This window comes from Gambusia affinis, linkage group LG04 (genome assembly GCF_019740435.1).
Source record: "Gambusia affinis linkage group LG04, SWU_Gaff_1.0, whole genome shotgun sequence".
In the NCBI taxonomy this organism is placed as follows: Eukaryota; Metazoa; Chordata; class Actinopteri; order Cyprinodontiformes; family Poeciliidae; genus Gambusia; species Gambusia affinis.
In genome coordinates, this window is record NC_057871.1 from 21,303,844 (window position 1) to 21,330,827 (window position 26,984).

Genomic DNA, 26,984 nt, shown 5'->3' on the forward strand with positions numbered 1-26,984 from the left:
GCGGTTTAGAGAAGTGGATTTGCAGTCAGCACAATGTGGCGGTATATTCTATTCTGTTTTTATTTTATTCCATTATTTGTCAGCCCTCATTTCTGTTCAATTTTAATATCTCACTTCTTTGAAATTGCATACCAATAGGGTGCACATTAATGGCATTTTGAATTTAGTCGTCTTATTTGCTCATTCCTTTATAGAAAGCTTCCCTAACACGACTCTTATCAGTCAGGATGTTCAGGTAAATGAATTTCACCTGTCTGTCACGTGATCATCTTAGGATTGTCTGATGTCACACGCACCTGAGCATAACCTATGTGAAGTGTTGGAGGAAGCTGACAAGTTTTGTTTGTTTTTGTTTCTTTTTTTTTCCCCTCCACCTGAAGGTAAGGCGTGTGTTTGCTTTTGAGAAGTTCACAAAGGGACGCAGATGCATGCATCCCCTCAGAGCAGGTGTGTTGTGTTTTCCTGAAGGCTAGGAATCACAGCAGGAAAACCAAACGACCCAAAGCTGACGAAACCCTGAACTCACTGTGAGTCCTTTAATTCTCCAGTCATATACACATTCCTAAATATGTTGATTTTTTTATTTAATCCTCCTGACAACTGGTTTCACTGGATTTTATTTAGTACTACTAAAGAGGACTGAATACAAAAGCATGCCAAACTTTTCTGATTTTCATTTGTAACAAATTTTTAAGACCTGGTATCCTTTTCATTTAACTTTATAATTAACTTATCCTACTACTGAGGGCATTAGAGTTTTTGTGAGTTGAGATGTTTTCGAGGAGAAATGTTTACTAGTCACAACAAATGTTGTGTTCTGGTCGTTTCTCACAGTACGGACTCTACTCTGCCTTCATGGGCGGCTTCATCTATACGCTGCTGGGGACATCTAAGGACGTGACACTGGGTCCGACAGCCATCATGTCCCTCCTGTGTTTCTCTGTGGTGGGCGGCCAGCCTCACCGGGCCGTCCTGCTCAGCCTCCTCTGTGGAGTCATCCAGGCCGCCATGGCGTTGCTCAGATTGGGTAAGAGACGCTGCGGCCGGCGCGGCTTTAATGATGTTACTTGAGTTACCGCAGATCCTCTTTTTAAATTTGCTGTCTGCACGTTTAAATTGGCTAAAATAAACTGGCAGAAGTAGCAGAGATAAAATCTCCCATCTGTTTCTGTCTATAATTTGTTGTTGATCTTTGTTTTCCTCAGGATTCCTGCTGGATTTCATCTCTTACCCTGTAATTAAAGGCTTCACCTGCGCTGCTGCAGTCACCATCGGCTTCGGCCAGGTCAAAGTGAGGCTACACACACACACACACACACACACACACACACACACACACACACACACACTGTGAAACAGCGTCACACCTCTTCATGCTGTGGGATCTCAGTATTGTACGTGTGCAATTGGCATACTTACCAAAGTGTTGAACATAATTTGTTTGAACAGAATGCAAAAACATTGTTCAGTTTTAGTAACTGAGAAATGTTGTTCATTCAATATTATTTGCTATTTTTAATTGAATTGAAGTTGAAATGATATGATCTCAGTTTGGTTAATAGGCTGATCGTGTAAGCATAACCTTTTTCAACGTAAAGCCAATCTGTTGGGACATGTCAGTATTCAGAAAGTGGATTGGCATCGCCTTGTTGAAATCACCTGTGATATTCTGATAGCTGTGTGTGGCTCTAAAGATTTCATCACAAGATTCAGGAACTGTTTTTTTAATCGGGGTCAGACTGAGAAAGCTTATTGTTGTCATGATGACTTCGCACAACCAACAGCTGTTTGAATTAACGCTAACAAATAACAAGGAAAACAAAATGTTGAACAGTACGGCAAAAAGGAAGAGCAAAATGAGCCGCTACATTAACATCTGCCAGGAACTTGGTTATATGTTACTTTATTTTAACGCCTGCTTTATCCGTCTGGGCTGCAGAAGGCAGCTGTCTGTCTGTCTGCTAAAGGGGATGAGTTTAAACCAGAGAGTTTGTATTCTTTGTGCTTTTTAAATTATTTTGGCACAAGTTTGATGCAGATTTGTATTTAGGGACAAATTGTAGTTTATTTTAATGACTTTTAAACTAAGCTAAACGGAGCATTCAGTGCTCTTTGGGCACTTTTCTGCTGTAAACGCCTATTCAAAATGCATTTGTTGAAAACACTTTCAAGTAGATTTGAATTTCTTTTTGTCCATTTTTTTGTTCATTAAAAAAAGTGTTTTATTATTTTCCATAAACTGAAGATATTTCTTCATGTTCTGTTAATTGAGCGATTTGCATATACATGGGACTGACAAAATTCAAGGTTTTTGTGTGTGGAGGTGGTTCTGCTAAAACCAAAATACTTTAATTACTAATCTTTCACTTAAGGGCATATAGAGTCTTGGATATTTGCTATAAGATTATATAGAATGTATGTCGATATGTCTGTATATATAATGTATGTAATGAAACTTCATGTTTTTTCAAAGCTTGAAATCTGAAATGAATGTTCAGACTCGTTCTTTTAATGCTGCTGAACTGGTTTAAGCTCCTTGTGTGTACGTGTGTGTTGCGAGTGGTTAAACTGGTTCCTGTTTGCAGAATATTCTGGGAATCCGGGACGTTCCCCACCAGTTCTTCCTGGAGGTTTACGACACCTTCCACAAGATCCCAGAGGCCAGAGTGGGCGACGTGGTCCTGGGCCTGGTTTGTCTTGCTCTGCTGATCACGCTGATGTTCATCAAGTCACATCCGGGCTCCGACCATGAATCATCAGTCTACTCCCAATTCGCCAGGAAACTGGTGTGGGCTGTGGCCACCAGTCAGTACTTCTCTCAAATAGGCAGGGAAAAAAAAAAAACCCGTTTGGTTGAACTTCTAAATGTGAGCTGTTTCACCTCTTTGTCCTGATCAGTGCGTAATGCACTGGTGGTCGTGGCTGCGACTCTGGTGGCGTTTTCCTGGGACGCTTTTGGACATCATGTGTTCACCATCACTGGGCACACGACTCAGGGACTCCCACCGTTCAGCCCTCCGCCCACCTCGGACACCACGTCCAACGGCACCGTCGTCTCTTTCAGAGAGATTATAGAGGTCAGAAGCAGAAGTTTGAGCCGTAGCATTCACTTCTCCATTTCTCTCTGCTGCGTGACTCTAACCAGTCATGCTTTCTCTCCGCTTTTGGTGCAGGACTTTGGAGGAGGACTGGCTGTGATCCCTCTCATGGGTCTGTTGGAGAGCATTGCTATCGCCAAGGCGTTTGGTAAGCTCCTTTATTCGGTTCTTACAAGATAGCTCATAGCTCTACTGATCATCATCCAGAGTACAGGAACCTCTATGATGACCTTTTTCTTCTCAGCCCAACCCTAAAGATTTCTACACAGAAGTGTTTTGGTCTTTGAACTGAAATCCCCATGGCAACGGTTGTCTTTATGACTATTGAACTGATCATTTGTTTTTGATCATTATTGGCTCATTGGATCCTGCTAAAATGTCCCATCTTGAGGTTTTTTTCACGTATGTAAAATGTAATGCCATTTGAAAGAGTTTATGGTCCCATGAAGGTCCCCAGGAGCCAAAACATTCAATACCACAGAGTAAAAAAAGGATCCAGCTGAATAAATGTTGGACTATTCTAAATTAATGCAGCTATTTATCCTGCTGCAATAAGACATGAATTTATTTTAAGGGTTTTTACACGTTATATCCAACAGTTGCAGCTGGTTGTGGATGGTTTTTATTGAATAAAGTTTTCAGCAACAATGGAGAATCAAGTTAATGTTTCCTCCCAGCCAGTCAGAACAACTACAGGATCGATGCCAACCAGGAGCTGCTGGCCATAGGCATGACCAACATCATGGGCTCCTTCGTGTCGGCGTACCCCATCACCGGCAGCTTCGGACGGTTCGTGTTTGGCCCTCTGACTTCATGTGCTTTACTGTTCTATTTAACTCTTATATCGTCAACATTTGCATTCTTCCTTCCTCTTAGGACAGCGGTGAACTCTCAGACGGGGGTTTGCACCCCAGCTGGAGGCATCGTCACCAGTAGGTTTGATCCTTGTACTCTTCTGCCCTCTTGTGGCAGACTGCGTTATTGCATATTTCTACTGTCATAATAATAATGATAATAATAATAGAAACGTCCTTACCCTCTAAATACAACCTGATTCTTAGCTGATCTGAACTTATATATAAAAATACTAACATGTTAGTGAAACAGCAGAAAACTACAATGGTTAGTAGAATATAAAAGCTAAACCTTTATCTGTATTTACTAAAACATGGAAACTTGTGTTTGTTTTTGACTTTCCAATTGTTTTTCCTCTTCTTTGTGCGTCTGCAGGTGTGATCGTGCTGCTGTCGTTGGCCTTCCTCATGCCGGCTTTCTACTACATCCCTAAAGCTTCTCTAGCTGCCGTCATCATCTGCGCGGTGGCTCCTATGGTCGATTACCGTGTCGTAATAAAGATGTGGAAGATACATCGTAAGATTCTCTGGGAGATTCTCCAGAATCTACCGTGTTTCTGTCCAGTTAGCTAAGCTGTGACTCGTCATCCACAGGGCTGGACCTGCTTCCTTTCGGGGTGACCTTCCTGTTGAGCTTCTGGGAAGTGCAATACGGCATCATCGGAGGTGTGGCCGTCTCCGGAGCCCTGCTGCTGTACGCCATGGCCAGGCCCAAGATGAAGGTGACACATTACTGATAAGATTTGGGTTATCCACCTGTCCGGGGTGAACCCGCCTCTCGCCTGGAACATTAGCTGGAGATGGACTCCAGCACCCTTCCTGACCCCACTACGGACAAGGGTGTTAGAAAATGGAGGAATTTGGGTTATCCAGTGCTTTTTATAAAATTGTACAATATATGGATTTTCCTGCAACACTTTTTCAATGATCTGCAGTGGTCTGTAGCATCGAAGGGGGAAAAAAAATCTTCAATTTTTTTCAGAGCTGTAGCTGCAGCTAGTTTTTAATCATCAACCATGTTTGCTTTCCTGTGCAGGTGTCTGATCACAGCGTGTTGGTGATCGAGTTGAGCAGTGGGCTCAGTTTCCCTGCTGTGGAGCATCTGAGCCACTTCATACACACTCGGGCTCTGCAGAGTAAGAGCTTCTTCATCCAGTCCTGTCGAAAAACTTGATTTCCTCGTCTTCACATGTCCACCTTCTGTCCACCAGCCTGCCCTCCGAGGTCTGTGGTGTTGGACTGCCATCATGTGAGCATCATAGATTTCACAGTGACCAGCGAGCTGACGGACCTGCTGAGGCAGTTCAAACTGAGAAAGGTCAAGCTGGTGTTTTCCGGACTGCAGGTGAGCCTCTCGTCCTTTCAGTCTTTAGCTGATAACTAGTGGAGTAAATAATCGTCACCTTTAACCTCCCTCTTGTCTCTCTGCCTGGTTCAGCCCGCCGTTCTGAAGGTTCTCCTCGCAGCTGATCTGCAAGGCTTCAGATACACCGACGGCGTGGAAGAGGCGCTGCAGGTGGAGTCAGCGAGCCTTTTAGACGACCAAAACCCGACCTGATGGACCTCCGCCAGCAGAGGAGATGTTTGAGTTTAGACAGACGCAGCTGATCATTTCTTATGTGTGATTTTTAAAACACACGTTACTGACAGTCGAAGGAACCTCCCAGAAACATGCACTTAAGATTTTATCTGCTAAATGTGTGCCATCGCCTTTACCTAAATTAACATTCCAGTATGTCTGAGGAGAAGTTTAACACCATGTTGTTTTTGTGTTTTACGTTTTGTATAAATATCTATTATATTTTTTTCCTTTTCTTCCATTGACCAAGTTAGATTTTAAGAATTAAAAAAGTGGAAAAAAAATTACAAGTGATGCTTCAAGAAAAAATATCATTAAATAATGTGTTTTCTTAATTTATAAAGGATTTTAGGAAAAGTAAAATATTTGTTTATGTGGATGGAGACGGTCTGTCAAAGTGAAATAATACATAAATGTCTGATCGACAATATCTATATTTTTACTGGAACTTTTATCAAATAAACATACATTTTTTTTATTAAGTCTTTGTGTCTATATGTTAGGTCCTCGCTGCAGTATAACATGTAGATTAATTTAAAGACTTACATTTTGACAGGAAAAAACATTGTTCATTTCTCAGGTTTCAACATTCTTGCAGCTGAGAGAAAAAGTCTTCTCATGCACCAGTTTTCTTCCATTTTTAAGCATAAATTTGCAGCCAAATGAAGCTCACGAGTTGTTGAACCAACAAGAATAAATAAATAAAAATGTTTAATATTGTCTTTTTCTGTCATCTCAATGAATCTTCATGTCAAATCTCCACATTCAAAGACAAACTCCCAGGATTTTCTGGTCTTATTAATTTTAAGAAAATAAGAAAAACAGGTGTTTGAATGATTACTGACCAAGGTGCATTATAAAATAAGTAACTGGGAGAAGTATAAAATCATGGGCAGATAAATTGTATAAGTTTAAAAAATTTACTTTTTGGGGGAAAAAAACAATACTATAAAAACATACTGCAATAACCCCATTACTATTAACACTGTGAGGGCATGGCAAATGGTCCAAAAACTTGAGGACAGGTTCCAAATTATATCACTTCTTACACCTATCTGTGATAACCCGATGTTTCTACCAGGCGCTATGGACTCTGGCTTCAAAATATGGTCAATAAAGGGAATTCGTTCGCTTTCTGACTTGATGGAAGATACCACATTATTATCATTCTCCCAACTAATGGATAAATATGATATTGGGAGGCAGGATTTCTTTCGCTATTTACAAATTAGAGATTTCATACAGAAAAAAAACCCACACTCGATGTGGACCAAACAATTTCAGTGTGTGAAAAACAGCTTTTTTCCTCCAGGGTAAAAACTTCAATCAAAACCTTTTACAACCTGCTGAAAGAGCACCACTTACCAAATACCAAATGCCACCATTGTCAGTCTTACAAAGAGTACGAAATGTTCAGGGTGTGGTACCATGAGCAATTCCCACTGCCAACAAGGGTTAGGGTTAACCATTTCCAAAATAAGTGAGCTGATGACCCTGACCTCTTTTTTTCAGATGATCAATTATAACATGTTTCTTTCTTTATCAGATGAAGTTGTATAGTTTTACAACTTCAGCTTAAGTTTCTCTTCTTCTTTGATTAATAAGTAATCTCTAACATCAATCCCCCTCACTTCGATGGACCTATAAATTCCCACCCTGTCCACAGACATTTAGTTTCTTATGTAAAGGAAGCAATACTGCAGACTAAGACCATTTCAACAATAAGGTTGTTTTTTCCATCAGAAGAGAGTGTTTTCTTCTCTGGAGGTCTGTGCTGTGCATGTTTCAAAGATGGAAGTGCCCTGGACAATATTTCTAATTCTACTTTTACAAATTTTGACGAGAACCACTTCAGGTAAAATTTTTAATTTTTTTCCCTCCATCCTGGATTTAAAATACAAATGGGTTGCAGATCAAGACAAAAATAAAAATATGTTTAAAAAAAAAAATTGATGGAAAATTAATTCTCATTCAACAAAAAATGTATGTGATATGTCTAGCTGGTGGAGTGTTTCACCTAATAACATCTACGTACATCTTGATAACCTTCTACTTTGATTTTTGCAGCAACACTGGTCGCCAGCTGTGATTCTTGCCACGGTGAAGCCTCCTGCTGGGAGACCAGAGAAAGAGGTGACACTTTCGCCAAGAGGACCTTCTCTTGTGTTTGTAGAGATGGTTTTGTTGGTGATGGTCTGACCTGCTACGATAGAAATCTCTGCAACAACTCTCCCTGCTGTGAGAGAGGTTATGAATGGTCTCCAGACCTCGGCTGTATTGACGTTGATGAGTGCTCTCAACAGAGCTCCCCGTGCCCAGCGCATCAGATTTGCTCTAACAGACCAGGGTCCTATGAATGCCTGCAGGCTTCCTCCAACAGCAGATCAGGTCTCTTTGAGGGAGAGCTCCGACTGGCCAATGGAGGAAGGCGTTGCTCCGGCAGAGTGGAAATCTTTCACGATGGACAGTGGGGGACAGTGTGTGATGACTTGTGGAACATCATTAATGCTCAGGTGGTGTGTCGACAGTTGGGCTGCGGAAGAGTCATTTCAGCAACATCAAGTGCATATTTTGGAGAGGGAACTGGGCCCATATGGCTGGATGACGTGAGCTGTACAGGAAATGAATGGCAGCTATCAGAATGTCAACATCTAGGGTTTGGAATTCATAACTGTCATCACGGTGAGGACGCTGGTGTTGTCTGCGAAGGTAAAATCATGTTACACAATTTTTGCATGTATTAATTCTTATGCTGTGTGTTTCCAATACTTTTCTAATCTGCATTGTCACAAATTCAAAAGAGTAAGTGAATTTTTATATCAGTCAATGTTATGGAAAAAGTTATTCTTCTGTTTTTTCAAAGAGCCCTTCGTACATCTTACTTGTGGCCGAGATAAACTCCAAGTAGGGCTGGATCTCAATAGCATGCAGTCTCTTGGTTTGGATCCATTCTCTGGCCACTTTGCTGCTCGCAACTGCTCAAGGTTCAAAGTTCAAGAGGATGTTGTGATATACGAGGTGGAGGCTCGAGCCGGTGCCTGTGGAAATATACTGACGGTAAAAATCTTTAATTTTTTGCTGTGTGTGTTGGATTCTTATCTCGTCACTATCACGCTTTCCAGTCAAAATATTAAACTCAGAGACCATCATCTGTGTTATCTTGTTGGGTGAGATAGCAGATTACTCAATCAACTTCAATGATTCGGCCCAATAAACCAGTATATGATGTTTATCTGCGCCACATTAAAAATTTATATCATACACCATTTTTGTAGACAAAGTAATAAAGAAACGGCTGTGTCATGAATACCCTGCCGATTGCTAAAGTTTACAGCAACTTAAAAGTAAAACTAAAAATAAATGGATTAAAAAAATATCAAGTTGTTCAGAAATGGCAAAAGATAATAAGGCAGAAAATGTATTTAGATTGTCAAAAGGTGAGCTGTACTTCAGTGGTGTCCAAAGTTGGTCCTCGAGGGCTGCAGGTTCCAGTTCTGTTCCTGGTTACAGCCATCACTAAGGAACCAACAAATAATGGCTCGTTAGAAGGACTAAGAAGAACATCAGCATGCCGAGGAGTTTGTTGCTACCACCAGGAAGAGAACTAAAGCATGCAGGGTGCCGGCCCTCGAGGGCCAACTTTGGACACCACTGCTCTGCTTCATACAGTCTTTTCATTTCTGGAAAACAAAAGTCACTTTATATAACTTACCATTGAGTTTTGACAGACTTAAAGGATATTTTTTGTAAATTTCTTTGAAATTACCAGATCCTTTCAATTACTTTATTGAGACTTAGCAGGTACTTTCCTGGAATTACCAGGTGCATACCAGGTACTTCCATGAACTTGCCAGATATCTCTTGCAACTTACCAGGGTTATTTTTTCTGCAAAGCAATTTCCAAGTTCCAAAGCTTTCTGGCAATACAGGATATTTGGAGGAATTTCATAATAGCCCCAGAAAGCACTTAGAGCCATTCAAGAAATGGCCCTAAGTGTAATTTCTGGAATTGCCCTTCTGGTAAATTTCATGTTACCAGAAGGGCTGCCATGTTACCCTTCTGATAACATGTAAGCCAGTGCTTAGATGTTACCAGGAGGTGATATCTAAGCACTGCCTGTGGTTTGTAGTAAATAACAAGTTTAGCCAAGCAGATAGAAAGAATGTTGAAGTTTTCATGCATAGAGATTGCAAAAGAAGTTGTTTGGGTGTTGTGGTGGCACAGGACCGCCATCCACAGAGGCCTCAGTGACCCAGCCATCACAGGTTCAAGACACAGCCCGATGACCTTTGCTGCATATCTATCCCCTCTCTCCCAACACACTTTCCTGTTGACACCTGTCATTTTCTTGTCTTTCAGGTCAACAGTACACATGCTGTCTTTGGCAACAATTTATTTCTCTACTCAGCAAACAATGAATCCTTCCAACTTCCCAGGAGATTTCCGTTCTCCTGTTTCTATCCTTTGGAAACTAACACCAGTCTGAATGTGGCTGTAAGACCAAATTTAGAGTAAGTCGTCCTCTCTGATCAATAAAACTGAGCTGGTAGATTCTGTAGGGAGTGTTTATCTCTTGAATTGACAAAATGCATTTCCACTAGACTTTGACCACAAATTAGTGTTAGTTCATCCAAATCCTTCACAATTTCCCAGATCTGCATCATCGTTGCAATATATCAATCAGCTTGATAGATTGCTCTCTAATCACAAGAAGATTTTCAAACAATTTAAAATAACACAAAAACAGGATTAAAACAAGTGCTGGCAAATAAATTCCTGGACTGCTTGATGAAGATGGTTGTTGCCTTGGCAGGTGGGAACGAGGCATTTCAGGTACAGGTGCCAAGCCCAGAGCCTCCATATCTCTGTTCCTGGACTCCAACTACAGTGACACTTACCCAGCAGGCCAGGTCACCCTGCCAGTGGGCTCGCCGTTGTACGTCGGCGTTTCTGTGGAGGAAATGGACTCAAACTTGGCTGTTGTTCTGGAGAACTGCTTTGCCACTCACACGTCAAACCCTGAAGACCCCGTACGATACCCCCTCATTGAGAACAAGTATGCGCTCCTCCTCAGCCTCCGTGAACACTGTTTGCTGTAAAGTGACGGGTTAAAACTTTCATGTTTTCCTCCATTATCCCCTAAAGATGCTCCTCGGATCGCCGTCAGGTGTCCGTGGTTCAGAGCGGCTCCTCCCTCCAGGCTCGTTTCACTGCTCTGTTGTTCCTGCTGGGGGAAGAATATGGAGAAATTTATCTTCACTGTAGCCTGAGCCTGTGTGACCAGAGACTCTCCAACTGTGTCCCGGTGAGCAGAGACTTCAAATTCAACACAACAGGCCAGCTTTATCAAAATGTGGATAAAGACATTTAAAAAAAAATACTAATTGCAGAAACTATCATTATTTCTCATTTTCTATCTGAAACAATCTTCTTGGTTGACTGAAAATATTTCCTAATCTCAACCTGCCAGGATGTGAATTTGGGGATTAATTAACTGAACATTCTTTATTTCATCTGTAGTTTATGATTCATGATAAATAAATTAATTATTTGGTTTACTTTTTTACTTTTCCCAGGTTTGTCAAAGCAGAAAGTTGCGTTCTGCTTCAAGCCTTGCTGCATTGAAGCCCGTCACCACTGGACCAATAGTCTGTAAGTTTATCTACTAAGTATTTTACCATAATTAATAACAAGGGATCGATTATCATGTTTCTTCTTTTTTCTACTTATTTGCAGGGCGCAAATGAAGAAATAAGCTTTTTTTCCTTGAAACATGACACTTATGAAAACTAATCAGACCAGTTGAAATAAGAAAAATGTTTGTGTTTAATTGATTTGATTGATGGATGAGTTTTGGGGGAAATTGCTTTTACTGAAATTAAACTGATGGATGCTATTTGTATTTGATTGTCAAATTTAATTGGTCAAATTTAACTGTATTTCTATCTTTTACCAATATGTGATGCTGTAATTATTATGAAGTACTTTAGTCATGTGAGGTTGTTGTAAATCTCCAGGTACTGGAGTTTAAGGAGTGAAACCTCAGTGATTGGTGGTTCATAGATGATGAGCTGTTTATTAGAAGTGGTCAGGAGAGCGCACTAGCATGAAGGCACCGGTGGAGAGGAGTCAGGTAGTAATGTCTAGCATGTACACCGCAACCTGTATGTCATAAGTAATTGCTAAGTAAATAAACTTCGAAATAAATTAATCTGAAAAAAAAAACACCTTGTAATGATCTTTTTGACCAAATGTTGTGGGTAAACCAGTTTGGAGATTTGCCACACCGTCCACAAGATCACAGAGGCCAGAGTGGGCGACGTGGTGCTGGGCCTGGTTTGTCTTGCTCTGCTGATCACACTGATGTTCATCAAGTCACATCCGGGCTCTGACCATGGGTCATCAGTGTACTTCAGATTCCCATGGACGGTCTACTACCTGCACTCTTTCACGACTAAGACACACTGTTGTAAAACGTGCAGAATGTGGCAAAAACGACTCTGCTTCGATGGCAGCAAATGTTCTTCCATAAATTGTTTGTACCTTCCAGCATTGATGTTGTTTTCACATATACTCAAGTTACCCATACCCCACATATGCTGGCTTTTCAACTCTGTGCTGATAACAATCTGGACAGTCCTTTTCACTTTGGTAGAGTTTTAAAGGGGCAGCATTATGTGTTTTCCAGTCACATGGTGTTTTATAGCACATTCAAGTAAATATGCACCATTCAGTTGTTATAAAATGCCATATGTATACATATACATATATAATAACTTTGACTCAGTAATTTGGGCCTCTGTCTCTTTAAAATCTCCTGTTCTTTCTGAAACTCCACATTCAAGCAGCCATCACAACTTGGCTCCTCCATTAACCCTTTAACAATGATTTTACCAGAGTTGGACTGAGAAGTATCTCTTTTAATGAGCTCAGCAGATAAGCAGTTCCACCAGGTGTTTGCTAATTGCTGCTGGCTCTACTAATAATAATAAATTATGAATAACAATAATAATCATACACACAAACACTACATTGTCTGTAGTCTTTTAAAGACTAGCCATGGTTTATCCAGGCATTACGTCCTTGTCTGTAGCAGCAAAGGATTTCAGATCAACTGAAGTCAAACGTAAATCCTGCCTTTTATTGTTTTTTAGCACCACCTAGTGGTCACAAATATTCTGTGTTTTGGATTGTTGAATAAAACACGCATTAATAACTGAAAACATACAGTAGACGCCGTATCACTGGTCTGTACAGCGGGCTGTATTACATGAACTGCTTCAAACAAAACAATTATTGCAAATAATGATGATGTAAAAACTGTATAAATGAAAAAGTAGCAAAAGAAGTTCAAAAGAAAAGGCTCAGCACAGACCTACATATGTGTATGTTATATGCTACTAAGAGCCAAACTGAATAAAAAAATTATAAGACAGTTGCTTATTGTAAGAATAAATTAGGGAAATAGAATGACTTCTTAAGAGAAATAAATAATTAGAGATAATGAGCTGCATCCACCTGATGCTGGTCGATCTTTGTTTGAGACGGAAACCATGGGAGGTGTTTGGGTTTTGATCATTTGCATCGTAGCAACCCTGCAGCTAGATAAAGGCCGGCAGGTTTTCTTTCCCAGATTTAATCAAACTTATAAAGCAGGAGTTTGCTGCATATAGTTAGACTGAGTAAAAATTACTTTTCTAATCCCAGAATAGTATTCTGGGTTGTAGATGGTAGACAATGAGCTGAAATTTGAAAAACCAGAAGCTCCTAATTGACAATGAATTCTTCCTGACCCCACTACGGACAAGGGTGTTAGAAAATGGAGGAATTTGGGTTATCCAGTGCTTTTTATAAAATTGTACAATATATGGATTTTCCTGCAACACTTTTTCAATGATCTGCAGTGGTCTGTAGCATCGAAGGGGGGGAAAAAATCTTCAAACTTTTTCAGAGCTGTAGCTGCAGCTAGTTTTTAATCATCAACCATGTTTGCTTTCCTGTGCAGGTGTCTGATCACGGCGTGTTGGTGATCGAGTTGAGCAGTGGGCTCAGTTTCCCTGCTGTGGAGCATCTGAGCCACTTCATACACACTCGGGCTCTGCAGAGTAAGAGCTTCTTCATCCAGTCCTGTCGAAAAACTTGATTTCCTCGTCTTCACATGTCCACCTTCTGTCCACCAGCCTGCCCTCCGAGGTCTGTGGTGTTGGACTGCCATCATGTGAGCATCATAGATTTCACAGTGACCAGCGAGCTGACGGACCTGCTGAGGCAGTTCAAACTGAGAAAGGTCAAGCTGGTGTTTTCCGGACTGCAGGTGAGCCTCTCGTCCTTTCAGTCTTTAGCTGATAACTAGTGGAGTAAATAGTCGTCACCTTTAACCTCCCTCTTGTCTCTCTGCCTGGTTCAGCCCGCCGTTCTGAAGGTTCTCCTCGCAGCTGATCTGCAAGGCTTCAGATACACCGACGGCGTGGAACAGGCGCTGCAGGTGGAGTCAGCGAGCCTTTTAGACGACTAAAACCCGACCTGATGGACCTCCGCCAGCAGAGATGTTTGAGTTTAGACAGACGCAGCTGATCATTTCTTATGTGTGATTTTTAAAACACACGTTACTGAAAGGCGAAGGAGCCTCCCAGAAACATGCACTTAAGATTTTATCTGCTAAATGTGTGCCATCGCCTTTACCTAAATTAACATTCCAGTATGTCTGAGGAGAAGTTTAACACCATGTTGTTTTTGTGTTTTACGTTTTGTATAAATATCTATTATATTTTTTCCTTTTCGTCCATTGACCAAGTTAGATTTTAAGAATTAAAAAAAGTGGAAAAAAATGCAAGTGATGCTTCAAGAAAAAATATCATTAAATAATAATGTGTTTTCTTAATTTGTAAAGGATTTCAGGAAAAGTTAAATATTTTCTTTATGTGGATGGAGAAGTTCTGTCAAAGTGAAATAATACATAAATGTCTGATTGACAATATCTATATTTTTACTGGAACTTTGTTCAAATAAACAAATTTTTTTTATTAAGTCTTTGCGTTTATGTTAGGTTCTCGCTGCAGTATGACGTGTAGATTAATTTAAAGACTTATATTACTCCTCTCGAGTTAATAAAAGCTTAACGCAGTTCTTCGGTGTCAACAGCCATTTATTGTGGACACGTTTTACAAGGTCCCCAAAAATGCCGTCAGAACTAAAACAAAGGTAACACAAACCCAAATTAATTCACAATAAATGGCGTACGTAGATAAATAAAAGATACAAATAAACAAACTGTACCTCATTAGCCGCATTGACTCCAGAGGAATAAACTTAGCTCAAGTGACCAGCTTCTTCAGCTTGAAGCCCATGTGGCTCTAAGTGCGCCAGCCAATGTTTTCCCGGGCAACACATGGTCCGCGGAACAAAATAAAAGGTCCCCCCCACACTTGAATGTACACTAAACTGAACCTAATGAGTATAAACACAAATCCACCGGAAACCATTACACATTCAAACTTAATGTTTTATATTAAATAAAATTTAACTATTGCTACTTAAATCAAATAACAAAAAACAACAAACCAGATGCAGTTGCCTTGACAGCAGCTACACTCCCACCAAATCACTTGTGATTTCTATTATAAACTCATGAGTGGGTCTATCCTGCTTCTAACAATGTGACTGTCTTATGTATAGGCCTGTCTAAGTGTATTTGTTTGGCGAGTCTTTTTCCATGGCAATCTAATGTAGAGTCACTGACCAATAACTGCACCTTCCGCACACATCCATCTTCACTTGGATAAACTGCTGTGACACTTGCATCTGAAAAATAGTGGAGTTCATACTTCTGAACTGCTTTGAAATCATTAGGAAGGTAACAACGATCGATTTTAACATCTGCAAGGTTCTTGACATCTGACAGCCAGGACTCCCACCGTGGCTTGAGTTCACTTGAGAGTGGTGTATCCCAATCTGCCTTGTCACGACACATCTGCTGTAATATTTGCTTGCCGAGTAAAACGAAAGGCGCCACAAGTCCAAGTGGGTCGAAGATGGAGGCCACAGTCGACAACACTCCTCTTCTGGAAAGTGGGTGCTCCTTCACAACTACTTGAAACTGGAAATGATCAGAGGCAACACACCACTTAATACCTAGAGCTCTGTCCGTCTGTTGCTCACCAAGTGCAAGATCTTGAGATTTTACTGTATCTGCACAGTCTTCTTTGGGAAGTGAGTTGAGTACTTGAGTACTGTTGGAAACAAACTTGTTAAGTTGTAGTTTCCCAGTTTGACAGAGTTGCTTTGCTTCATTCACCAGATGAACTGCTTCTTTTTCTGAGTGAAAACTGATCAACCCATCGTCCACATAAAAATTTCTTTCAATAAATTTTGTTGTCGCTTCACTAAACTGTCCTTGACCCTGTGCTGCAATGTACTTGAGACCGAAGTTGGCACAGGCTGGTGATGAGGCAGCTCCAAACAGGTGGACACGCATGCGGTAGACCGATGGAGTGGAATGGAAATCTCCATCATCCCACCACAGGAAGCGAAAATAGTCTTGATCTTCTACTCTGACTCTGAATTGATGAAACATGCGTTTGATGTCGCACATCACTGCTACTTGTCCTTTTCGGAATCTGCACAGGACTCCTACAAGTGTGTTGGTTAACTCTGGTCCTGTCAACAGGTGATCGTTCAATGAGACTCCTTCATACTTTGCTGAACAATCGAACACCACTCTTATTTTTCCCGGTTTTTGGGGATGGTAAACCCCATGGTGAGGTATGTACCATGCTGGGTGTTTGTGCAGTTCTTCAGGAGGCACCTGTACTGCATCTCCACACTCTATTGTTTCATTCATAAACTTCACATAGTCACTGTGATATTGTTTATCCTTTCCAAATCTCTTCTTGAGACACTTGAGTCTGTGTTCTGCACAGCTCTTGTTGTTTGGTAGAATCGGTCTATCTTCCTTAAATGGTAAAGGTAGCTCACAATGTCCATCTTCTTGAATTTTCACTCCATCCTCCATTATGGAAATAAAGCGTAAATCCTCTTGAGAGAGATGAGAATCTTCCACTTTCCTTTCATTAAAATCAGATTCGAGAACTTTAATAACATCTGATGGCATGAAAACCTCTTTGACCTGAGTGTGACAAATAAAGTGCACCTCTTTAGATAGCTGATCAGATGGTGGATTGGGTGTCACTTCCTTGACAATTATCCTGTGACTACATCCAATAATGTCTCCATAGTCAACACAATGATCGACACCTCTGACTATTGTCCAGCCGAGGTCTGTCTTTTGAGCAAAGGGCTCATTGTCCTTTCCTGAGACAACTTCTCTTGGTACCAATGCTTGTGAACAGTTATAACCTATTAACAAAGCAACATCGCATTCAATCAAAGGGGCAATCTCTTCAGCAAGGTACTCCAGGTGAGGCCATGCTCTTGCTGTCTTTGGGGTGGGGATATGGCTTAAATTGGCAGGAATAAATTCTCTAGTATATGTCATAGGAAGAGGGATTCTCTTTGAAGAGTAAAAACCTCTGATTTGTAGCCCTGAGAGCCTTTGACTTGGAACAACAGAATCTTTAGATGACAATGTAGAGAGCTTTAACTGTACATCTCTTTTTTCTGTGTCCAGAGCATCTGCCTTTTCTTTGAGAACAAATGTAGTGTCGCTTTGACTATCCAGAAGGGCGTGTACTAGCATTTCCTGGTCTGGTTTGCTTGCTGTGGATAACCAAACTGGAATCATTGTAGATGTAAGATCGGTCTTATCACCTTGTATGACACGGTTTGAGATTGCTTCACTTGATGTTTCTTTACCTTGTTCTTTGCTTTCTTTGACTTCCCTTTGTTCTTTATCACAGTCCTTATTTCTTCTGAACTCTTTGTCTCGTTCTTCATGTAAACATGTTGGGTGTTTTCTCTTACAGGTGTTACAAATACTTCTCCTTTCACATTTCTTGGATTGGTGTCCAAAACTGAGACATCCAAAACATAGTCCTTTTAATTTCACAAACTTCACTCTTTCAGCTATGGCTTTCTCCATAAACTTCCGACATGTCTGAATGTTGTGATTTAATCTTTCACAGAAAACACATTTGTTTGTTTCTGTTCTCTCTTCTGTGCTGCTTGCAAATGCATTAGCACCGACACTTCGAGCTTTTAAAGTTTTTACTTTCTCCGAGTCATTTGCTTTGAGTGCATGTAGCGATGTCACTGGGTTATATGCTATTTTAGCTTCTCTTGTGACAAAGTCAACAAAGTTGCTGAAGGTTGGAAATGAACCTGTCTCCTCTTCAATCTGAATGACTTGCCTATTCCATCTTGCTGTAAGCCAATCAGGCAGCTTATTGAGCATTCTCTGGTTCTCACTACAGTCATTTAGAACCTCAAGACTCTTTATCTGAGACATTGCTGCTTCACAACCTCTGAGAAAATCTGAGAACTCTCTTAGTTCAGCGCAGTCTTTTGCTCCAATTTTCGGCCATGATGAGAGCTTATCTCTGAAGGCTTTAGCGACTATGAATGAACTTCCATATCTTTCCTCCAGAATGTTCCAAGCTGACTGATATGCCGTGTCTGTTCCCAGTAGAAAGTAAGCTTCGATGGCCTTTCTTGCAGGACCTCCAACATACTTTCGTAGGTAGTAGATCTTTTCACCCACTGGGATGTTCTTTCTTTCAATCAGCAACTGAAATGAAATTTTCCAATCCTTGTACTTGATTGGATCACCATTGAAAACAGCAGGTTCTGGAACTGGTAATCGGTTAATGTTAATGGACTCTGCTAAAACCTTTGCCAGTACTGCTACTCCATCTTCCTGTGTGGCATTGCTGGTAGGTTGTGCACGTGAGGCATTGTCTTGTGCCATAGTAAATGGTTGTGCACTTGGATTAAGTCTTGAAGGTGTCAGCTTAGGCTGAGACTGGTTTACTGGATCTGATCTGGTCCTTGATTTTTCCACATCATGCAGAAGATCCGATATTTCTTCATCTGAGTTGAGTTCTTGCTCATAAACTCTGAGTCGTGCTTTGGCAGCATTCATTTGTTTTGCAGCTTCTAAACGTTCCAGTTCTCTTTTCCTTCGTTCTAACATTCTTTGGGCTTCAGCATTCTTTGCTTCTTGTTTTGCAAGCCTTTCTTTGTTTTCAAATTCAAGCTCTTCAGGTTTCTCTCTTTCACACTCTATTTCTTCCATCATCTTTAGAGTAGCTTCCATGGCTGCAAGTTCTGCTGCTGCTTTTTGCCTTCTGACAGACAACCTACTCGAGTGGCTTGAATGTACACTACTCGACCGTGTGAAACTTTGAGAGGTTGTTGAAGTGAACACAGAGCCAGCTTCACTCCAACGAGCTGATCTTTTTTCTATATCTTTCTCATCTTCCTTTGCACCAGTATTTCTTTGAACTTGTTTTATAATTTTTTGTGAAACTGCGTCACACGTGTCCACTCTGCGACGAGTGTCTCTATCAGGTGTTTCATAACTTCGCAGCTCTTCGTAGGCTTGCTTCACTTCTCCTGAAGCATGTTGGATTTCAACAATGTGATCGTGCAGACTTGGTTCATCAGGTGCTCCAAGTGCTCTTTTAGCCTGTTTAGCAGCAGTTTTCCATTTGTCATAACTGACCTTGAAACGAGCTTGAAGCCGACTCACCTTTTCTTCATGTAGCGCTTGGCCTTTCTCTGTGAGTTTTCTCTGCCTTACACTTTTCCTCAAGCCTTCTTCTGGAACAGCTTGACTTATTCTTGCCTCCAAGAGGATTGTATCTGAGACCTTCTCTTCGTGACTCCCCTCTTGCTGCAGCTCCATAGCTTCAGTGTCACAGTCTTTCTGCGTGGCCATGTCACTGTTCAATTTGTGTATGTACTAAGGGTTTTCTTAAATTTAACTTAAAATATTCCTATGTTAAAATGTATAGCTTCAAGCACTAACCTTTCAATTGTTTAGAAACTTCAATGATTTTTTCTTAAATAAACTTAAATGTAGTGTATCTTTAACTCTCTTTAAATACCACCTTTCATGTATTTTAAACTTAAATCATTTCTATCTTCAAGACGAACTTAAATGTGGTAACACCTTAAACAGAACAATAAATCTTCTTTCACTTGTTACAAAACACAGGAAAATATATTTCATGTGAAGCTAAATGATAACTTGACTTTAAGGTACCTTAGCTTACTCTTAAAATGTCAAAACACTTGTAACTGACTTAAACAGCTTTGTAACAATTACCGTGCATCAGACAAAAAATGTCTTAAACTTCAGCTTGGCTTTAGACCACACCTGCTTACCCCCTTAAGCACTTAAAGAGTCCCTTTCAAAGTTAGCAGGTTAATTCACCTCTTCACATTTAACTTGTTTTAAACGTGTTACTTGGTGGCAGATTAACCAGCTGCACTCCTGGACTCTGGCTGCCTCTGGCTCGGGTAATCCGTGCATGCAGTCTTTCCTTCGATGCTAGAGAGCGACGTTACCCCTTAACGAGCTGCTCGTTGACGCTCCGCAGCTGCAACAGGCTCTGCTCTTCTCTACGCTCTTCTCCAGCACGAAGCAGGCTGAGTTCTGACTATTACTCCTCTCGAGTTAATAAAAGCTTAACGCAGTTCTTCGGTGTCAACAGCCATTTATTGTGGACACGTTTTACAAGGTCCCCAAAAATGCCGTCAGAACTAAAACAAAGGTAACACAAACCCAAATTAATTCACAATAAATGGCGTAATTATATGAATAAAAGATACAAATAAACAAACTGTACCTCATTAGCCGCATTGACTCCAGAGGAATAAACTTAGCTCAAGTGACCAGCTTCTTCAGCTTGAAGCCCATGTGGCTCTAAGTGCGCCAGCCAATGTTTTCCCGGGCAACACATGGTCCGCGGAACAAAATAAAAGGTCCCCCCCACACTTGAATGTACACTAAACTGAACCTAATGAGTATAAACACAAATCCACCGGAAACCATTACACATTCAAACTTAATGTTTTATATTAAATAAAATTTAACTATTGCTACTTAAATCAAATAACAAAAAACAACAAACCAGATGCAGTTGCCTTGACAGCAGCTACAACTTACATTTTGACAGGAAAAAACATTGTTCATTTCTCAGGTTTCAACATTCTTGCAGCTGAGAGAAAAAGTCTTCTCATGCACCAGTTTTCTTCCATTTTTAAGCATAAATTTGCAGCCAAATGAACCTCACAAGTTGTTGAACCAACAAGAATAAATTTTAAAAACGTTTAATATTGTCTCCTTTTCTGTCATCTCAGTGAATCTTTATATCAAATCTCCACATTCAAAGACAAACTCCCAGGATTTTCTGGTCTTATTAATTTTAAGGAAATAAGAAAAACAGGTGACCAAGGTGTATTATCAAATAAGAAGTAACTGGGAGAAGTATAAAATCATGGGCAGATAAATTGTGTAAGATTAAAAAAATGCTTTTTTTTTTAGTATTGACACAAGTTGAAGACGTTTTCTGCAGGGAGGAACATGCATTTCCTAAGTGCTATTTTGGCACATTTCTCAGAAACTGACTTTAATTTTTGAAAGTTTTGCTGGAGTTTTCCATGCTCTCTTAATTTTCAGTCTTTCCATAAATCTTCATTTGGAGTCACTTTGCATAACAGGACTTCTCTGGTAGCTTTGTTTCTATCTCTCCTTTTCTACCTCCTTTTTGCCCATATGGGTCACTTACAAGCCAAAAAAACATTGAATTATGGTCACATATGCCTTCCATCCATATCTATCCATATCTCCCAGTCCAACAACATTAACTAACAGTGTAAATTCAAACATGTATCTTTGCATTTCTGTTTAGTCTTGATACTTTGCATGAAGGAGCATTACCACCATTGTCAGTCTTACAAAGAGTACGAAATGTTCTGGGTGTGGTACCATGAGCAATTCCCACTGCCGACAAGGGTTAGGGTTAACCATTTCCAAAAGAAGTGAGCTGATGACCATGACCTCTGTTTTTCAGATTATCAATTATAACATTTTTCTTTCTATATCAGATGAACTTGTATAGTTTTACAACTTTAGCTTAGGTTTTTCTTCTTCTTTGATTAATAAGTAATCTCTAACATCAATCCCCCTCACTTCGATGGACCTGTAAATTCCCACCCTGTCCACAGACATTTAGTTTCTTATGTAAGGAAAGCAATACTGCAGACTAAGACCGTTTCAACAATAAGGTTGTTTTTTTTCATCAGAAGAGAGTGTTTTCTTCTCAGGAGGTCTGTGCTGTGCATTTTTCAAAGATGGAAGTGCCCTGGACAATATTTCTAATTCTACTTTTACAAATTTTGACGAGAACCACTTCAGGTAAAATTTTTTATTTTTTTCCCTCCATCCTGGATTAAAAATACAAATGGGTTGCAGATCAAGACAAAAATAAAAATATGTTTAAAAAAAAAATTGATGGAAAATTAATTCTCATTCAACAAAAAATGTATGTGATATGTCTAACTGGTGGAGTGTTTCACCTAATAACATCTACGTACATCTTGATAACCTTCTACTTTGATTTTTTTGCAGCAATATCTGTCACCAGCTGTGATTCTTGCCACGTTGAAGCCTCCTGCTGGGATTTCACAAAAAGTGAAGACTCTTTCCCCAAAACATTCTTCTTTTGTGTTTGTAGAGATGGTTTTGTTGGTGATGGTCTGACCTGCTACGATAGAAATCTCTGCAACAACTCTCCCTGCTGTGAGGGAGGTTATCGATGGTCTCCAGACCTCGGCTGTGTTGACATTGATGAGTGCTCTCAACAGAGCTCCCCGTGCCCAGCGCATCAGATTTGCTCTAACAGACCAGGGTCCTATGAATGCCTGCAGGCTTCCTCCAACAACAGACCAGGTCTCTTTGAGGGAGAGCTCCGACTGGCCAATGGAGGAAGGCGTTGCTCCGGCAGAGTGGAAATCTTTCACGATGGACAGTGGGGGACAGTGTGTGATGACATCTGGGACAACATTAATGCTCAGGTGGTGTGTCGACAGCTGGGCTGCGGAAGAGTCATTTCAGCAACATCAAGTGAACATTTTGGACAGGGAACTGGGCCCATATGGCTGGATGACGTGAGGTGTGAAGGAAATGAACGGCAGCTATCAGAATGTCAACATCTAGGGTTTGGATATAATAACTGTGTTCACTTTGAGGACGCTGGTGTTGTCTGTGAAGGTGAAATAATGTTACACAATTTTTGCATATATTAATTCTAATGCTGTGTGTAAAAGTGTAAGTGAATTTTTATATCAGTCAATATTATGGAAAAAGTTATTCTTCTGTTTTTTCAAAGAGCCCTTCGTACATCTTACTTGTGGCCGAGATAAACTCCAAGTAGGACTGGATCTCAATGGCATGCAGTCTCTTGGTTTGGATCCATTCTCTGGCCACTTTGCTGCTCGCAGCTGCTCAAGGTTCAAAGTTCAAGGGGATGTTGTGATATACGAGGTGGAGGCTCGAGCCGGTGCCTGTGGAAATATACTGACGGTAAAAATCTTTCATTTTTTGCTGTTTGTGTTGGATTCTTATCTCGTCACTATCATACTTTCCAGTCAAAGGGTTAAACTCAGAGACCATCATCTGTGTTATCTTGTTGGGTCACTAGTGGAGAACTAGGTAGAAGATTACTCATGCAACTTCAATGAACTGGGCCAATAAACCAATCATTCTTCATGTGTGTTAGTGAAGAATGATCCAATATGATGTTTATTTGCACCACATTAAAAATTAATACCATATACCATTTTTGTAGACAAAGTAATAAAGAAACGCCTGTGTCATGAATACCCTGCCGATTGCTCATTGCTCATAAAACTAAAAATAAATGGATTAAAAAAATATTAAGTTGTTCAGAAATGGCAAAAGATAATAAGGCAGAAAATGTATTTAGATTGTCAAAAGGAGAGCTGTACTTCAGTGGTGTCCAAAGTTGGTCCTTGAGGGCTGCAGGTTCCAGTTCTGTTCCTAGTTACAGCCATCACTAAGGAACCAACAAATAATGGCTCGTTAGAAGGACTAAGAAGAACATCAGCATGCCGAGGAGTTTGTTGCTACCACCAGGAAGAGAACTAAAGCATGCAGGGTGCCGGCCCTCGAGGGCCAACTTTGGACACCACTGCTCTGCTTCATACAGTCTTTTCATTTCTGGAAAACAAAAGTCACTTCACATAACTTACCATTGAGTTTTGACAGACTTAAAAGATAATTTTTGTAAATTTCTTAGAAATTACCAGATGCTTTCAATTACTTTATTGAGACTTAGCAGGTACTTTCCTGGAATTACCAGGTGCATACCAGGTACTTCCATGAACTTGCCAGATGTCCCTTGCAACTTATTTTTTCTGCAAAGCAATTTCCAAGTTCCAAAGCTTTCTGGCAATACAGGATATTTGGAGGAATTTCTAATAATAGCCCCAGAAGGCACTTAGAGCCATTCAAGAAATGGCCCTAAGTGTAATTTCTGGAATTGCCCTTCTGGTAAATTTCATGTTACCAGAAGGGCTGCCATGTTACCCTTCTGATAACATGTAAGCCAGTGCTTAGATGTTACCAGGAGGTGATATCTAAGCACTGGCTGTGGTTTGTAGTAAATAACAAGTTTAGCCAAGCAGATAGAAAGAATGTTGAAGTTTTCATGCATAGAGATTGCAAAAGAAGTTGTTTGGGTGTTGTGGTGGCACAGGACCACCATCCACAGAGGCCTCAGTGACCCAGCCATCACAGGTTCAAGACACAGCCCGATGACCTTTGCTGCATATCTATCCCCTCTCTCCCAACACACTTTCCTGTTGACACCTGTCATTTTCTTGTCTTTCAGGTCAACAGTACACATGCCGTCTTTGGCAACAATTTATTTCTCTACTCAGCAAACAATGAATCCTTCCAACTTCCCAGGAGATTTCCGTTCTCCTGTTTCTATCCTTTGGAAACTGACACCAGTCTGAATGTGGCTGTAAGACCAAATTTAGAGTAAGTCGTCCTCTCTGATCAATAAAACTGAGCTGGTAGATTCTGTGGGGAGTGTTTATCTCTTGAATGGACAAAATGCATTTCCACTAGACTTTGACCACAAATTAGTGTTAGTTCATCCAAATCCTTCACAATTTCCCAGATCTGCATCATCGTTGCAATATATCAATCAGCTTGATAGATTGCTCTCTAATCACAAGAAGATTTTCAAACAATTTAAAATAACACAAAAGCAAGATTAAAACAAGTGTTGGCAAATTAATTCCTGGACTGCTTGATGAAGATGGTTGTTGCCTTGGCAGGTGGGAAGGAAACATTTCAGGTACAGGTGCCAAGCCCAGAGCCTCCATGTCTCTGTTCCTGGACTCCAACTACAGTGACACTTACCCAGCAGGCCAGGTCACCCTGCCAGTGGGCTCGCCGTTGTACGTCGGCGTTTCTGTGGAGGAAATGGACTCAAACTTGGCTGTTGTTCTGGAGAACTGCTTTGCCACTCACACGTCAAACCCTGAAGACCCTGAACGATACCCCCTCATTGAGAACAAGTATGCGCTCCTCCTCAGCCTCCGTGAACACTGTTTGCTGTAAAGTGACGGGTTAAAACTTTCATGTTTTCCTCCATTATCCCCTAAAGATGCTCCTCGGATCGCCGTCAGGTGTCCGTGGTTCAGAGCGGCTCCTCCCTCCAGGCTCGTTTCACTGCTCTGTTGTTCCTGCTGGGGGAAGAATATGGAGAAATTTATCTTCACTGTAGCCTGAGCCTGTGTGACCAGAGACTCTCCAACTGTGTCCCGGTGAGCAGAAACTTCAAATTAAACACAACAGGCCAGCTTTATCAAAATGTGGATAAAGACATAAAAAAAAAAAATACTAATTGCAGAAACTATCATTATTTCTCATTTTCTATCTGAAACAATCTTCTTGGTTGACTGAAAATATTTCCTAATCTCAACCTGCCAGGATGTGAATTTGGGGATTAATTAACTGAACATTCTTTATTTCATCTGTAGTTTATGATTCATGATAAATAAATTAATTATTTGGTTTACTTTTTTACTTTTCACAGGTTTGTCAAAGCAGAAAGTTGCGTTCTGCTTCAAGCCTTGCTGCATTGAAGCCCGTCACCACTGGACCAATAGTCTGTAAGTTTATCTACTAAGTATTTTACCATAATTAATAACAAGGGATCGATTATCATGTTTCTTCTTTTTTCTACTTATTTGCAGGGCGCAAATGAAGAAATAACAAGCTTTTTTTCCTTGAAACATGACACTTATGAAAACTAATCAGACCAGTTGAAATAAGAAAAATGTTTGTGTTTAATTGATCTGATTGATGGATGAGTTTTGGGGGAAATTGCTTTTACTGAAATTAAACTGATGGATGCTATTTGTATTTGATTGTCAAATTTAATTGGTCAAATTTAACTGTATTTCTATCTTTTACCAATATGTGATGCTGTAATTATTATGAAGTACTTTAGTCATGTGAGGTTGTTGTAAATCTCCAGGTACTGGAGTTTAAGGAGTGAAACCTCAGTGATTGGTGGTTCATAGATGATGAGCTGTTTATTAGAAGTGGTCAGGATAGCGCACTAGCATGAAGGCACCGGTGGAGAGGAGTCAGGTAGTAATGTCTAGCATGTACACCGCAACCTGTATGTCATAAGTAATTGCTAAGTAAATAAACTTTGAAATAAATTAATCTGAAAAAAAAAAACACCTTGTAATGATCTTTTTGACCAAATGTTGTGGGTAAACCAGTTTGGAGATTTGCCACACCGTCCACAAGATCCCAGAGGCCAGAGTGGGCGACGTGGTGCTGGGCCTGGTTTGTCTTGCTCTGCTGATCACACTGATGTTCATCAAGTCACATCCGGGCTCTGACCATGGGTCATCAGTGTACTTCAGATTCCCATGGACGGTCTACTACCTGCACTCTTTCACGACTAAGACACACTGTTGTAAAACGTGCAGAATGTGGCAAAAATGACTCTGCTTCGATGGCAGCAAATGTTCTTCCATAAATTGTTTGTACCTTCCAGCATTGATGTTGTTTTCACATATACTCAAGTTACCCATACCATCATATTTGCTGGCTTTTCAACTCTGTGCTGATAACAATCTGGACAGTCCTTTTCACTTTGGTAGAGTTTTAAAGGGGCAGCATTATGTGTTTTCCAGTCACATGGTATTTTATAGCACATTCAAGTAAATATGCACCACTCAGTTGTTATAAAATGCCATATGTGTACATATACATATATAATAACTTTGACTCAGTAATTTGGGCCTCTGTCTCTTTAAAATCTCCTGTTCTTTCTGAAACTCCACATTCAAGCAGCCATCACAACTTGGCTCCTCCATTAACCCTTTAACAATGATTTTACCAGAGTTGGACTGAGAAGTATCTCTTTTAATGAATTCAGCAGATAAGCAGTTCCACCAGGTGTTTGCTAATTGCTGCTGGCTCTACTAATAATAAT

The 26,984-nt window shown here is 40.4% G+C and overlaps 3 protein-coding genes and 1 long non-coding RNA gene across 7 annotated transcripts; 3 read left to right on the plus strand and 1 right to left on the minus strand.

Annotated features, from left to right (window-relative positions):
- Window positions 1-20: 20 nt before the first annotated feature.
- Window positions 21-528, plus strand: LOC122829663. Its single transcript, XR_006370401.1, has 3 exons — window positions 21-41; window positions 195-235; window positions 469-528. It is a non-coding gene; the product is annotated as an uncharacterized LOC122829663 (long non-coding RNA).
- Window positions 529-629: 101 nt separating this feature from the next.
- On the plus strand, window positions 630-14,369 carry slc26a11 (solute carrier family 26 member 11). 2 transcript variants are annotated; one of them, XM_044114330.1, is made up of 12 exons: window positions 630-1,027; window positions 1,206-1,291; window positions 2,586-2,805; window positions 2,899-3,077; window positions 3,174-3,246; window positions 3,776-3,887; window positions 3,975-4,030; window positions 4,329-4,469; window positions 4,547-4,674; window positions 4,989-5,088; window positions 5,164-5,297; window positions 5,391-6,007. In XM_044114330.1, the coding sequence occupies exons 1-12, from the start codon at window positions 808-810 to the stop codon at window positions 5,508-5,510; spliced, it is 1,569 nt and encodes a 522-aa protein (XP_043970265.1). In that variant the 5' UTR covers window positions 630-807; the 3' UTR covers window positions 5,511-6,007. The 2 variants fall into 2 exon arrangements, with proteins under 2 accessions (XP_043970265.1, XP_043970264.1); XM_044114329.1 differs by lacking the exons at window positions 4,989-5,088; window positions 5,164-5,297; window positions 5,391-6,007 and adding exons at window positions 13,538-13,637; window positions 13,713-13,846; window positions 13,940-14,369 and having other exon boundaries at window positions 793-1,027.
- On the plus strand, window positions 7,222-26,207 carry LOC122829616 (uromodulin-like). Of its 2 annotated transcripts, XM_044114332.1 has the most exons (9): window positions 7,222-7,386; window positions 7,599-7,709; window positions 22,175-22,705; window positions 22,824-23,017; window positions 24,348-24,499; window positions 24,802-25,044; window positions 25,134-25,293; window positions 25,566-25,641; window positions 25,726-26,207. In XM_044114332.1, the coding sequence occupies exons 1-9, from the start codon at window positions 7,323-7,325 to the stop codon at window positions 25,734-25,736; spliced, it is 1,542 nt and encodes a 513-aa protein (XP_043970267.1). In that variant the 5' UTR covers window positions 7,222-7,322; the 3' UTR covers window positions 25,737-26,207. The 2 variants fall into 2 exon arrangements, with proteins under 2 accessions (XP_043970267.1, XP_043970266.1); XM_044114331.1 differs by lacking the exons at window positions 22,175-22,705; window positions 22,824-23,017; window positions 24,348-24,499; ... (2 more) ...; window positions 25,566-25,641; window positions 25,726-26,207 and adding exons at window positions 8,395-8,588; window positions 9,892-10,043; window positions 10,346-10,588; ... (1 more) ...; window positions 11,109-11,184; window positions 11,269-11,702 and having other exon boundaries at window positions 7,599-8,240.
- LOC122829598 lies at window positions 14,610-19,575 on the minus strand. 2 transcript variants are annotated; one of them, XR_006370396.1, is made up of 3 exons: window positions 16,348-19,575; window positions 14,809-15,720; window positions 14,610-14,722 (listed from the first exon to the last, which is right to left on the minus strand). XR_006370396.1 is itself a non-coding variant. In XM_044114287.1 (2 exons), exons 1-2 carry the CDS (start codon window positions 19,364-19,366, stop codon window positions 15,170-15,172), a joined length of 3,570 nt encoding a protein of 1,189 aa, XP_043970222.1. In that variant the 5' UTR covers window positions 19,367-19,575; the 3' UTR covers window positions 14,626-15,169. The 2 variants fall into 2 exon arrangements, 1 of the variants encoding a protein (XP_043970222.1); XM_044114287.1 differs by having other exon boundaries at window positions 14,626-15,720.
- Window positions 26,208-26,984: the final 777 nt, after the last annotated feature.